The sequence below is a fragment of the Magnolia sinica genome, chromosome 11 (genome assembly GCF_029962835.1).
Source record: "Magnolia sinica isolate HGM2019 chromosome 11, MsV1, whole genome shotgun sequence".
NCBI classification, from domain to species: domain Eukaryota; kingdom Viridiplantae; phylum Streptophyta; class Magnoliopsida; order Magnoliales; family Magnoliaceae; genus Magnolia; species Magnolia sinica.
Genome location: NC_080583.1, coordinates 42,768,248 through 42,782,919, shown reverse-complemented (window position 1 = coordinate 42,782,919; position 14,672 = coordinate 42,768,248). Strand labels below are relative to the sequence as shown.

Below are 14,672 nucleotides of genomic sequence, written 5' to 3'. Positions count from 1 at the left end.
ACTGTACATCGGATCAAGCTGAGATTTAGGGGTTTTGGAGTCTATCCCTAGCCGACCAGGGCCAAGGTGGCCTTTTTCTGAATAGTGGGCCCCACACACGTACGACCGAAATCACACGCACGTGCGTCTGGGCCATTGTTGCTGTCCACGCATGCAGTACTTCTTTGGTTCGTCTCTCTCCTCTCTTTCACTTCGCTTTCACCCAAAATCCCTAAACCTAACCCTAAATTACTCAAATCTCCAATTTTATGCCCTTTTTCTTATCCTAGGGTTCCTTGATTTGAAATTGGTGAATCCCTTGGATTAGGGACTGATTACTATGCATGTGTGGATGATTATTTCTTATCTTTGAGTATCGTTTGGTTCATAATTTTTATTGATCCAACCCTATCATGTGTAGGCTTGGACCCGCATAGATTCCGCTTAATTGAATGTTTGGACTTTCATGTGGGATATGGAATTTGTATAATTGTTTCTGAACTAACATGATCTTAAGCCTAAAATCTCACATATCATATTTAATTTTCATGTCCTGCATCATAATGTTATGTTTTGAACAGTCCAAATTGGCAATCGACTGGTTTGGACAACACAGCTTCACCGGTTCAATCAACAGTTTAGTTTTAAAGTACTGGTTAAATTGCACATTTTTTTCAGCATAAAAGGACTATCTCAACCCCACTATAACCAAAAACATGGCATAACTTGATTGACAATGGCTTCTTCATGAAGCTAGAAAGCTTTCCAAAAAGATGGGGGTACAATGGGTTGGCTACAGATTACCAGGGACTTTCAGCTTTTGGGTCTTATGCATAATGATGGATAGCCGCTGATTAATGAGATTTGGGTCGCCATATGCAGCAGAATCAGAAGGAAAGCCTTTCTGCATGATTATAAGAAACATCAGTTAGAAATTGAAAGCATTTCCTACAGAAAGATAATACAAGCAGACAGCAAATCTTGTCATGGGTCAATAATAACACCTACATAAGCAACCATCAATAAAATGTTTGAGGCATTTAATTGATAGTGTTTATCAATGTGAATCAACAGCATATGAGAAGCCAGAGAGAAGAAGACATCTAAGTGCAGCATGATATAAAAGAACTTCATAAAAACATCCTGTGGTAAATGCTAATATTTAAGTTTGTTATCGAGATCTCAATCAGAGTATGTGGTCATATGGATGAAATGTGGACAATTCATTTGCTAGGCCCTTCTGACAATGGGCCATAAAATACAAATGTCAGATGATCCAAGTTATCTATTTGGAAGTTGGAAGACTTCTGCCATTTGAATGTTAACCATTGGCTGGAACTTGTTTGCACATTTATTATCAAATCATCCAATCTGTGGGTAGGATGACCTGACAGTGACTTTGGGCACACCTACAACCCATGCCAAAGCCCAACAAATGAATGGTCCACATCACATACATGTGTACCATAGTGATGGAGACCATCACATACATGTGTAGCACAATGACGAACACTGAGTGCTGAATAACTCAGATATTTGAGTTCACCACTGAATATTTTTCTCAAAAGTTAATCTTTCAAAAAATAAAATAAAATCTCAGAAGTTAGCCAGGAAGTCTAACAAAGCAGAGCCACAAGAGGAATAGAAGCAATTCAAGAGGTAGTCATTTAACCCAACCACATAAAAGAGTACTACCTTACATGTAGCCAGAAAGCCAATCCATGAAGATACTTACAGCAGATAATTCTTGAAATGTGGCTTCTCTCCAGCAGCTCTCTCGAAGAATAATGGGCTTTTCTCTGTTATCACTTCCAAAAGCACAGTACATTCGAGTGTCTCTTAATCTCATAAGTACTCCGTCAACTCTAAGCTGCAAGAAAAATTAAATCGATGACTAGATAAAGCAATAAGTTACAACATGGGCCATTCAAATCCCTCCATGAGAACAGTTCAATTCAGACCTTTCAAAAACAAGAGAGAGAGAGAGAGAGAGAGAGAGAGAGGAACGGTTTGATTCAGTAAGGTAGACAAGAACAAAGATCAAAAGAAAAACAATAGTTACATATACAAAATCAGACCACCAATTCAATATGTCATCTCTATTGATGCAATAAAGGAAGAAGAGAACCAACTAATAGAAGAGCTGCCATTTTAATACCAGAAACAGGAATTTTTTCTTTCGTTCATACCTTGATATGGTTAACATAATACCAACAGGCTTTGACCACCACACCCAAGTTGAGGAATTATTCCCCGAATGCCAGAGAATCTCTCTATAAATAAAAACTTCATGTCTTTATTCAACTACCGATACGAATCTATGTACGTGTAAATGTATGTCCCAAATTATCTTTACAGAGTCAATTTAATCCTTTGAGCAGAAAAATGATGTGCCCATCTCATTGATCGTACAAATAACCAGTCAGGGAAGAACTCACCCTCAAGTTTGGACCTCCTCACAAGTACATAACAAGTCAAAAAATGCTAAGGGAAACTTGGGCAGCCAGTTATTGGCTAACTGCTACAATAGAAAATTAGTGTATGCGTCCACAAACTCTAATGAGACTGCCTTGCAGGGTCCACACACCAATTGAACCACCTTTTGGGATCCACAAGTCAAGCAGACTACCTTCGAAGAACTAACAAAAATTGTTTGGACAGATTGTGGAGCCAACAGACGGGTGAGGACGCATAGAAGCTTTACATACCAACAAGGGATACATTAATCTTCCCACGACTTAGTTGTGAACAGATCTTATACATCAGACTGTCCATCAAGTGTTTTAAAGCTTCCAAGTGCTCTCAAATGTTTTCAAAAGGTTTCTCAAATGTTTTCAATTGTTAAATCTTTTGATTTCACCATTAAAATGTTTTGATCAAACTAGATAGACAACGAACAGTTAGATCTTTTAGTGGTCCACCACTTGTGCTTGTATGGGATTTTGGGCCAAGGGCCTCCTATATAAATAGATCCTATCCCTAGAGTAGATACCTATAAAAAAGCAAGGGGAACCCCCTAGAAAGAGAAAAGAAGAGAGCCTCCGCTCCTCTTTCTTGCCCTCTCCATCACATGTGGGCCACCTCAGTGACTGACTCTGATCTCCTCTCATGCCCATAGTCCTACAGTGTGGGCGTGGGAAGGCTTTCTAGCCATCCCTTTCCCTAAAGATAGATTATGGAGAGGCCTACATTGAGGGTTCGACATTGGACTTCTACACAGTACACACTCAAAGAGCACATGATCATAGGTATGATCTCAACTATTAGTTTGCATCTTTTGGAGACATCTAGATTGGAAGTAGATCCTAATCACATAAAAAAATTATTTTGAAAAAATTGTATGCATCCGTCTATCAGAGAAAAAAAAAAAACCCTAACATCAGGTTGGGAAGAAGCTTTCCATTGAGTTTGGATCTCTTCACATGTCCATTACAACTAATGAGAATGATAGAAGCTAACTTGCCTAACCAGTGATTGACTAACTGCTACAACAGGAAATAACCCAAATACTGTGGACTATACGGGTCCACAAATCAATGACATCAGACCAGAATGAGAGGTTCACACACCAATTGAACCATTTTGTGAGGTCCAAAGATCAATTAGACTACCATCAAAGGGCCATCAAAACTGTTTTGACAGATTGTAGGGCCTAATCCTTGGCTTTTGCAAGCTCATCTGGGCTGCATCAACTAATTTCGTGGAACGGTATTTTCTCCTTTGACCTGTTAATCAGTTACTGAGGTTAATCCATTGGACCCTGGGCCAAAAAGCTTTGGGCCAACACTTAAGTTAGTTGGACACTCCAAAATGAGTGCAGTAGTTATAACTGATGGTTCGGTAGTAGAATATCATAACCGAGCCATGTTCAGCTAACGTAGTGCCAATGCAAGCTGTAGCAGACCACGGTGACAGTTCAGCACAATTTTCAAAATGGTAGTCTCCCATACTAAACACGTGGCATACATGTACGGCAATCTAGACCAACCATGACATGGGCCCCATCATGGACGGAGCATAGCTTGAAAATATTGATCAGACCATCTTAACCATCTGATTTCTCCAGTTGAATCTGTACTGAAGATTTATTTTTAAACATCCATTTGATAGCCACCAATTGCATGGTTAGTATCATCAGATCAATGTGAGTTTAACAAATGCTCCATCCACAATGGGAACCGTAATTTGGACAATCCAGACTATTGTATATGTATGCCACATCTCAGATGGTACAAAGGAAATCCTGGGCATGTACAAATGAGGCAAGGTAGGGCAACTCACCCAGAAACGCAGAAGAAGAAACCAACAACTTGGCATTACTCTCTGCAAATTTATATAAAAAAAAAAAAAAAAAAAAAACTAATTTGTTATCTTCTACAGGTTGCAGAAAAGGAGCTTAGATCCATACCACAGAATATAGGACTCACCACTTTTACTGTTAGGAGTGACACTCCATTGTCAGCCAACTCATCTTCATACAAAACCACCTGTTCCTTTCATTTGAAACTTCAGTCATGGAACATAAATGAGAACTAGCTAAAACCAAATAGAAAAATAATTAAATGAAAAAAAAAAAAAAAAAGAATGTTGTGTTTGTCCCAGTTATACTCAAGTTGCTTGCCTCATCATAGAAGAGAATAGGCTCTTTTGATGCCAATGCAACTAGATCGATTTGCTCCTTGCAATCTTCCCACTGTAAACAACAGCTCCCATCTTCCAAATTTGTGTCTGTACCATTCTAATCATCATAAAACAACATAGTCACATGCAATGTTTTAAATATCAACGAGATCGGCCGATATATCCCACGATATATCTCATATCCCACCTATACGATACAAAACACACTAGTGCCAATATATTCCACATGTTCAATCCGGTGAACATTTTCAATTTATGATCCCTTTTTTTGTTATAATTATGTTAAATCAGCGTCAAATGGTTACAAATTCATTGGTTCTTCATGTTTTGCACGAAAAATCATGGCGTTGGAGTTCAATATCCATTGGTTCATGTTCTCCATTGGTTTTTTTTTTTTTTTTTCCTTCAACCAACTGTTAATTGAGACTAATTTCTAAATATTTACAAGTATTTGATGTAATGATCATCACATACACTCTAATTTCGAAATTTGAGTGTAAGTGGTCCGATTTGGGGAAAATTGAGGAAATTCAAAATTTCCCCTATTTCTCCCAAATTGCTTGCAATGTTGCACTCCAAACATGAAATCAAGCATGTATGAGGGCTGATCTATTGATTTGTCAAGTCCTTGTCAATTTTCAAAAATTTTAAGTAAAAATTATTGAAATCTTTTTTTTTTCGAAATTTCCCTTCAACCAGCTGTCAATTGAGACTAATTTCAAAGTATTTAGGAGTGTTTGATGAAATGATCATCACATACACTCTAAATGTTATGTATTCAATTCGAATATAGTTACATTAGTTCAGTCAGACAACACATAACTTGGGATCCTACATAAAGGAAACCTATCATATGCACTTCTTTATTGAGATGTTATGATTTAAAAGTGTGTTAAGGCCTTTTTTAACAATCCCTGAAGTTTCATTGAAAAATTCAACTATTTTCCCAATGTTTTCCCATGTTTCACAAAAAGTGCGATAAATTGCATGATACAAATGATATATCCCGTGAGCCAACCGATACGTATCTGTATCCCAAGGATGCGATACATAACACAATACCGATATTGCAAACACTGGCCACACGTAGTATTCTTCATGCCTCATATTTATTGTTTCACCCCCTAAATGTAAGATAAGAAGATAACTATAGAAAAGTACAAGAACAAACTATATGTTCAATCCTATGGTAATATGCTTCTTGGGATTGATTACGTAGATTTTGGAAGTAGACAATATATGTTGAAAGAGGAATCCTAAGCGCGCCCAAGTGACCACACTTTTTTGGCACTCACCTCTGAGAGATCAAACCTACTCATAAGGCAGGTCCACCATGACATGCTCATCCTCATCATCTAAGCCTTTCCCAACTCTGTCAAGGGCCATAAGTTAGACCAAAGGTCATCAAGTCTTATCTTACTACCTCCACCCACGTCCGTTTAGGCCTTCCCCTTGACCATTTAGAGCATTCAACTTGCACCAACTCACTCCTAATTGTCGCAGTTCTTGGTCTCTATCATATTGTACCTAACGCAGGGAAGGACGTGAGGTCGAGAACCGTCTTCCTCAAGGGGATAATAACTGTTCCGAATCCACGAAACTTCTCTGGACTCCTCACAGAGACTTCTCAAATCCAGGAGGAAAAGAATAAGAAAATAGAAAATAAATTCTATAAAATTCGAAATTGATTAATAATTGATCAATCTGTATGTGCTTGTTACATCATTAATATAGAAAGAAAGAAAAAAAAAATCGTAATTACCAAAAATAGTAAATTTTTAACTCTAATAAAAATCCTAATTCTACTAAAACTCTTCTAGAGCCTCATTTCTAAAAATAAAAATTCCAAATAAACTTTTGCTAGAAGAGTCCTAGAATAATTACAAGTTATTTCTAAAACGGAAGAAAATCTAAAACTCTTAAAATAGGAAAATATTAAAAAATTCCGAATTACAAAAAATAGTATTTTTTTTTCCTAAAAATTCGTTTTTGAGCTGAAAGCGTGGGTTTTCTAACGAAATGGACAGATGCAACCCACTTTGTGGGTCGATTCACCTCGGATGGCCCATTTCAGTAAAGATTAATAGGTTGTGCGCCCCGTAATGATACCTGAATCAAAAGTTACAGTTAATTTACAGTCCACCTTCTTTTGACCCAACCATGTTAGGAACGTATCTGTGACACGTTCTACATCAATACCTGACTAAACCATCTAAGTCTACTTTCCATCATCTTATTACCTATTGGTGTAACTCCTAAATTGCCCTTTTAGAGGCATTGTTTTTGGTTCATGATACATCTAAGACTGGTGTTCGAATGGTTTAATTTGAATTACTTATATGTCACTCATGCAATTTTGTAACACCCCGACCCCTCCGGTAGGATATTGTCCGCTTTGGCTGGCACTCACTGTCCACCTCACGGTTTTGTTCTCGCAGGTGGAAGCAGTTAGCGAACCACTCGCGAAATGCGTCATACTATTGAAGGTCGAAGCCCCACATATAGCCCAGATCTTTGGGTTCTCCCTTTCTGATGTGGGATGGGCACCCTTTCTGATGTGGGATGGGCACTAACACCCCCCCTCGGGAGACAGAGCGCCCTCACTCTGATACCATTTGTAACACCCCGACCCCTCCAGTAGGATATTGTCCGCTTTGGCTGGCACTCACTGTCCACCTCACAGTTTTGTTCTCGCAAGCGGAAGCGGTTAGCGAACCACCTGCAAGCCCGTCCCACATCGGAAAGGGAGAGCCCGAAGATCTGGGCTATATGTGGGGCTTCGACCTTAAGGGTATGACACGTTTCGCGGGTGGTTCTCTAACCGCTTCCGCCTGGGAGAACAAAACCGTGAGGTGGACAGTGAGTGCCAGCCAAAGCGGACAATATCCTACCGGCCCCCTCTGGTAGGATATTGTCCGCTTTGGCTGGCACTCACTGTCCACCTCACGGTTTTGTTCTCGCAGGCGGAAGCGGTTAGCGAACCACCCGCAAAATGCGTCATACCCTTAAGGTCGAAGCCCCACATATAGCCCAGATCTTCGGGCTCTCCCTTTCCGATGTGGGACGGGCACTAACACCCACCCCCCCTCGGGAGACAGAGCGCCCTCGCTCTGATACCATTTGTAACACCCCGACCCCTCCGGTAGGATATTGTCCGCTTTGGCTGACACTCACTGTCCACCTCAAGGTTTTGTTCTCGCAGACGGAAGTAGTTAGCAAACTACCCGCAAAACGCGTTATACTATTGAAGGCCGAAGCCCCACATATAGCCCGAAAGGAAGAGCCCGAAGATCTGTGCTATATGTGGGGCTTCGACCTTAAGGGTATGACGCGTTTTGCGGGTGGTTCACTAACCGCTTCCGCATGCGAGAACAAAACCGTGAGGTGGACAGTGAGTGCTAGCCAAAGCGGACAATATCCTACCGAAGGGTTCGGGGTGTTACAAATGGTATCAGAGCGAGGGCGCTCTGTCTCCCGAGGGGGGGTGGGTGTTAGTGCCCGTCTCACATCGGAAAGGGAGAACCCGAAGATCTGGGCTATATGTGGGGCTATGACCTTAAGGGTATGATGCGTTTTGCGGGTGGTTCGCTAACCACTTCCGCCTGCGAAAACAAAACCGTGAGGTGGACAGTGAGTGCCAGCCAAAACGGACAATATCCTACCAGAGGGGTCGGGGTGTTACAAATTTCTAAGTGATTCATAAGTGCCTGCTTATCATCCATCACACTCTGCTATCCTTTGCTATTAACTATCCCCTTTTTTTCTCCAGGCCAGTTCATGTACAACGTTTGTAGAATAAGCATATTTTACAACATTGGTTGTGGCTGTGGGGCCCATTGTGATGTGTCCATGACATCCAATCTGTCCATCACACATTCACGTGCTTAACTATATTATCTCGATAGATTCAAAAATCAGGCCCATCCAAAACTCAAGTGAGCCACATCATGTATAATCATGCCTAAAACACCAAAATCACTTGGTGTGGCCCACCTGAGCTTTTAAAATGGCCTAACTTTTAGGATTTACATAAATCTTGGTGGTGACATAATTTGTAATGAATAACATGGCATACAAAAAACATGGTGGCCCCAAACAAAATCTACAGTTTTAATGGTGAGCGTCCCCATCCAAAATGTCCCCTGTGGTGTGGCCAAGCTCTGTTTTGGATTGTCCTGATTTTGGGGATGCCAGATGAAGTTGAAAGGGAGCATCATGTGGACGGATTGGAAGTGGACCTTACATCAAGATGGGCCTCACATAGTGTTATAGAAGAAGTTTAATTCTGAAAACGTTACCGAGGTACCTGCCTTTTTTCCTCCTATTGAAACAATTGTATTCCTATTTTTTTCTCAGAAACTATGTAGTTAATGCCTCATTTTAAAGAGTGAAGAAAGGGCACAAAATAGCATTATTTAAAGAACGTTACAATCGATATAGTAATAGTAATTTGCTGCACCGAACACCCAATAGCCTATTGCAATAGCGTTATTCTATGTAAATATGTCTATGACGGGTGCCAAGCGGTTGGTAAGTGTACTTTCCCTCATCTTATTACCTATTGGTGCTCTGCTTAAGTTCCCTCAAATGCATTCATTTCTAATTCTATCATTCCTCGTCTTTGCACTCATCCATCTCAACATCCTCATTTTAGCTACACTCATCTTATGAACATGTTGTTCCTTATCTGCCCAGCATTCTGTCCCAAAAAGCAAGGTTAATCTTATACATATCCTGAGGTTGGGCTCTCAATTAAGTGTGTCATGTTATCGTGTGTGAAAGGCATGTGCCACAACATGTGCTTGAGTGATTTAGCAATGAGATTTCTCAGGCAATAAAAATAAGAAAAATGTTTACAACTAGATCAATTTGTTGTCCCCATTCCATTCTGTTCATGAAAAAACATTAGAGTACAAGAAAATAATAACCTCTCTCTCTCTCTCTCAAGTTAAATTTTACACTATAGTTAACTGTATGTATTGAAAGACAAGATTGCACATCATATGGAGGAAACTTCGAGCTCTTTAAAAGCATGAAGCTAATATAAAATGATAATTACAAAAAAAAAATAAAAAAATAAATAAAGATATGGACTTGCTGCCAAGATTGCGACAACAATATAGGATAAGAAGACCAACAAACATATAATATTGGTGATAATCAGTGTTGTCATGTTCGATCGCATATGCGCATATCCATATGCAAATCACATATGCAATCATGGCACATATGCCATCACATGTGGCATATGCGAAAGTATGCGATCACATATGCAACGTATGAGATTGCATATAGCATATGTGATCGCCTATTGGCCATGGCACATTAATTTTATTTTTTTTCTTTTTTGCAAAAAAACAACATTTTACCTATAAAAAGGCTTCCAAATCTCCTCCATTAATAATATTCTCACTCCAAAACTCTCTTACTCTCTTCTTCTCTTACCTTTCTTAATTACAAGTGGTCTCTCTCTCTCTCTCTCTCTCTCTCTCTCTCTCTCTCTCTCTCTCTCTCTCCCCCCGACATTGCATCTCTTTTGGAAGTTGGAAGATCACGATTCAAGTGCTTTTAAATTTCAAGGAAGATAGCTTGTTGATTTTCTACAATAATAAATAAATAGCTTGTTGATTTTGTTGTAACTTCTTGTTAACTATATTGTTGAATGTCGATGACCTGATGTTTAATTCATTGTTTAATTGATTTTTTCTCTCTCAAATGTATTTTAAATATGTAAAATTAGTTATCTATTAACTTTGAAAAGTTCCCCTTAGTTTCTTATATTTTTTACATTTTTTTTTGAAAATTTCCCTATTATATATATATATATATATATATATATATATATATATATATATATATATATATATATATATATACGGAAAAAAAAAATGTGGTTGCATATGCGATTGTGCGATCGCATATGCGCATAAGCATATGCGATTGCACATGATCGCATATGCGATTCAACAGCATTAGCGATAATGTCTTAAGAAAACCTTTGCAAACATTTGAAGAAATGAAATTGTCCAATCATGCAAGAAGTGAGAAGTTGATCATATGAAGAGAAGCATGACTAGTATAACAACTTAAAAGCTTTTGGCAGTGCTCAGTTATACATTGCGAGACAAGATTGATGACTTCTGAAGTTTTGAAACAGTCACATATAGCCAGTGACTGAACCAAAGCATCACGATGTATCCTGTGAATCATCATTAGCTCATATGTCCTCCTTTTTTTTTTAACCTCATTGAAGAGAAGCTGTCACAAGAGGGGACCTTACAACATCGCATTGACCAGAGAATCGTTTTTCAGATAAGAAAATGCACGATTAAAAGGACTGGCAGCATTTCAAATTCATATCCAATGATAGATGGTTAAGACCAATGTTTTAAATAGCAGTAGCGTGATTCGTAGCGCTCAGCCCTCTATAGCATGTAGCGTAAATACATAGTGTGTAGCGTAAGCTACATGATACTTCTATTTTTTAATTTAAAAATAGGATAGGACAAATATAATAAATAGTGGAAAAAAAAAGGATACACACACACACACACACACACACATATATAATGCCTAAAATATGATTCATTTGATCAATTATAAGCATGTTCAAAAAGTTATTAGTTATCATTTATCAAAAGCCAATCCACATATATAAGCCAAATCAAATAATTATCACATCAACAACTTTCTAAGCAAACCACTTTAATTAATAATGTCTAATTGAAACCACAAGTCAAAATTATGAAAATAAATAAAAATCCCATAGGTTAAAAGTATCAAGTATAATACAAGTGTCACATTCCTCAACATTAGAAAGAAAGAAAACATGAAAAAAATAATTTAAAAAATAAAATAGTAAAAAAATACATTGTAGCTTACGCTACGAACACTACACGCTACGTAGCTGTAGCGTACGCTACGACCCTTGTAACATACGCTATAGGGGATTTACGCTATTTGGGACGCTACGTGGCGCTATGGCCACGCTACGCTACGGGCGCTATTTGAAACACTGGTTAAGACTGTACAATCAGCATCATTTGGGCCTATGCTCCATCCACAATGGGACCCATGATTTGGGTGGTCTTGATAAATGTATGTGTATGCCATGGGTATGCAAGAAGAATCACTACCATTTGAAATAGCAGAAAGAACAAACAGTAGCAAGCCCAAGAATTATACAGGACATTAACTCTTCCTTCACAAAGCATTTAGCATGGAAGTTGGAATTGACGAATTACTCAAAACAAACTAAGAGTTTGTACAGAATCACTTCATTAAGTAGATAAAAGGAAGACCAAAATATAAGATCGAAGGGCTCTGACCACCAACTCAGAAAAAACGTTACATAAGAAAAGGGGGAAAATGCATTTCTCAACATCCCAAACAGGAATAAAGACTATTTGTAGGATGTCAACAAACCTTCTTTGAATTTGGTTCAATTGTTTCGCTGCCACAATATGGTGTTGTGAATGTATAGTCATAATCAAGTATCACCTGCTGAAATGGCTTGCTGCAATGGCATAATCAGAATGTGAGATGCTGATACTCATTATTCCTTCAAGGAAAGCACATGCAGTGTATTGGCTCTTTTTTTTTTCTTTTTTTTTTTCTCTTAGAAGTACTGGCTAAAAGATTTTGAGAACAGCAAACAAAAATCAAATGTGAAAGAGCTAGACTCCAGTAAGTGTTTGCTGCGAAGTACTAAACTGGTGCAACTCATCAATGTTACATGCAGCACGCATAAACATCAATCCAGAATAGCAGGCTCCATTTGGATGGAGACACAAAAAACACACTGATCAGACAATCTTCACCCTCTGACTTCATGCATAGCATATGGACCACTGAGCATTTTCCTTTTGAACTTCCACTTGATTGTCGCTAATCAAACGGCTAGGATCATTGAATCAATGTGATTTTTGAGCTATGCTCCATCCATGCATCCACAATGGGGGCTCTGGCATACAGTGTATGAATTGCCACTGCTAAGTAGTTTGAGTCAAATGCACATTGGAGTCTAGCCCATAGTTCCAAGGCATAATGGGTTTAATATGCATCTGCAGGCACAATAGACAACAAAGTCCAGGAACATAAAGATAGAATGCCATTGAGGTTCCTAGTGTTGTATCTGGATGCAAGAAAGCACGTTAGAAGATTCTCACGATTAACAATTATAAGAAAGAGGATGGATGTTTCCCAAGTCCCAACAGATGCATTATGTGTTGTGCAGCAGAAGAGTCAGTAAACCATTTGCTTATACAATGATCGCTGGAGAGAACAATCTGATCCGAAATCTTTTGGAATTTAGATCATAGGGGTTTTCCCCACTCGTTTCAGATGCATGTTACAAGCTGGTATTCCATCGATTGGGGTCCCATCAGAATTTTTCTCTGGCAAGCTGTTGGTTTGATCACCATATGTGCTATATGGTTCGCGAGATGCTCGTATTTTTCAGAACAAGTCCTCGTCCGCAAAGCAAATGCTGACGACATTTTCAAATGGTTAGTATCATGGACTAGGGCTGATAAAATCATTCGCAGCATTCTTTCAGCTTATTTCTTTTACAATTTCGTGGAGGTTCTTCACTGCTGGAAGTCTGCTAATATTGTTCAGGTTAGATGGAATCCCCCTCCAGTTGGTTGTTTCAAAACTTCAATGGCAGCTCTTTTGGCAATCCTCTGGCTGGGCTGGTATTGATGGTATTGTCCGAGATCATATGGGTAATGGTCTTTGTTGATCTTGGAGAAGGAAGAAAGAATAGAAGAAAGAGGAAAGGAAGAAAGAGGAAAACGTGTGAGAGAATGGGATGCTCATATAGCCCACATGCACCACCTTTTGTTTTATTATATTGGAGCTTTCACTTAAAAGGTGAAATTACAAAAAATACCCTCAATAGAGAGAGCACACTACCAAAGAGCTAAAGACCCATGTACACACAACCCCAATGCATAAAGATTGAACCCAATCAAGATGATCACACGTGTGATCACGTCACACATGTGATCATTCTAACAGTCCCACTTAAGTTGGAGCATATATATCATAAATGCCCAGCTTGTCGAAAAACTTGTCTAGATGAGCTCGACTTAAAGCCTTTGTAAACATGTTGGTAACTTGATCATCAGATTTAATGAAAGGGGATGATATTTCCTTGCTCTCGACCTTCTCTCTAATGAAGTTAACAGTCCACTTCAATGTGCTTGGTCCTCTCATGACAAATTGGATTATTGGCGATATGTGATGCAACTTGGTTATTACAATATAGATTCATGGGATTATCAACTACAAAACCCAACTCACGCATCAATGTCTTCGGCCACACAAGTTCACATATGGTATGGGCCATGCTCTATATTATGCTTCTGCACAAGAACGAGTAACGACTTGTTGCTTCTTCCTTCTCCAAGTAACAAGATTACCTCCTACAAAGGTACAATAACCTGTGGTGGATCCCCTATCTGAAGGAGATCTATCCAGCCCAGTCTGCATCAGAGAATCCTTCCACTCTATGTGACCATTTCGCTTGCAGAGAATTCCACGACCTGGGGTGCCCTTCAAATAATTAACTATGCGGAACACAACTTTCATATCAGATACACGAGGAGCTTACATAAACTAAATACACTGACTGGATAAGTATTATCCAGTCGTGTAATGGTTAAATAAATCAATTTACCAACCAACTAGTGATATTTGCCAGGATCATCATACAAGTCTCCTTCATCTGCACTTAACTTAGAGTTTGCATCCATGGGAGTTGTAACCGGCCTAGCCCCCAATAAACTTGTCTCTTCTAATAAATCCATAACATATTTCCTTTGTGATAAATTAATTCCCAATTTCGACCAAGCTACCTCAATACTGAGAAATATCAAAGGTAGACTAGATCCTTTGTACAAAAGTGTTGCTACAAGAATTCTTCAACTCAAATATGCCTTTGACATCATTTCTAGTAATGATGATATCGTCCATGTAAACAAAAAGAACTAGAGTGTCAGTCTCACTTAGCCTAACAAAGACTGAGTGATCAACCTGACTATGTTTCA

At 38.8% G+C, this 14,672-nt stretch overlaps 1 protein-coding gene across 7 annotated transcripts in view; it reads right to left on the bottom strand.

Moving 5' to 3' along the window:
• Positions 1-14,672, bottom strand: part of LOC131219067 (TIP41-like protein) — an 89,719-nt gene that overhangs the window by 20,146 nt on the left and 54,901 nt on the right. For 4 of the 7 annotated variants that reach the window (XR_009157985.1, XM_058214044.1, XM_058214048.1 and 1 more), the window contains exons 3-8: positions 12,046-12,136; positions 4,601-4,717; positions 4,407-4,466; positions 4,261-4,302; positions 1,715-1,849; positions 784-883 (exon numbers count right to left, since the gene is read on the bottom strand). Coding sequence is in view for 6 of the 7 variants with exons in the window: in XM_058214044.1 (XP_058070027.1) it covers positions 784-883; positions 1,715-1,849; positions 4,261-4,302; positions 4,407-4,466; positions 4,601-4,717; positions 12,046-12,136 (545 nt within the window). In the remaining variant the exon portion in view is untranslated. Of the gene's footprint in view, positions 1-596; positions 884-1,714; positions 1,850-4,260; positions 4,303-4,406; positions 4,467-4,600; positions 4,718-12,045; positions 12,137-14,672 lie in introns of those variants that run through there. The other 3 variants (XM_058214046.1, XM_058214049.1, XM_058214050.1) reach the window with 3 other exon arrangements.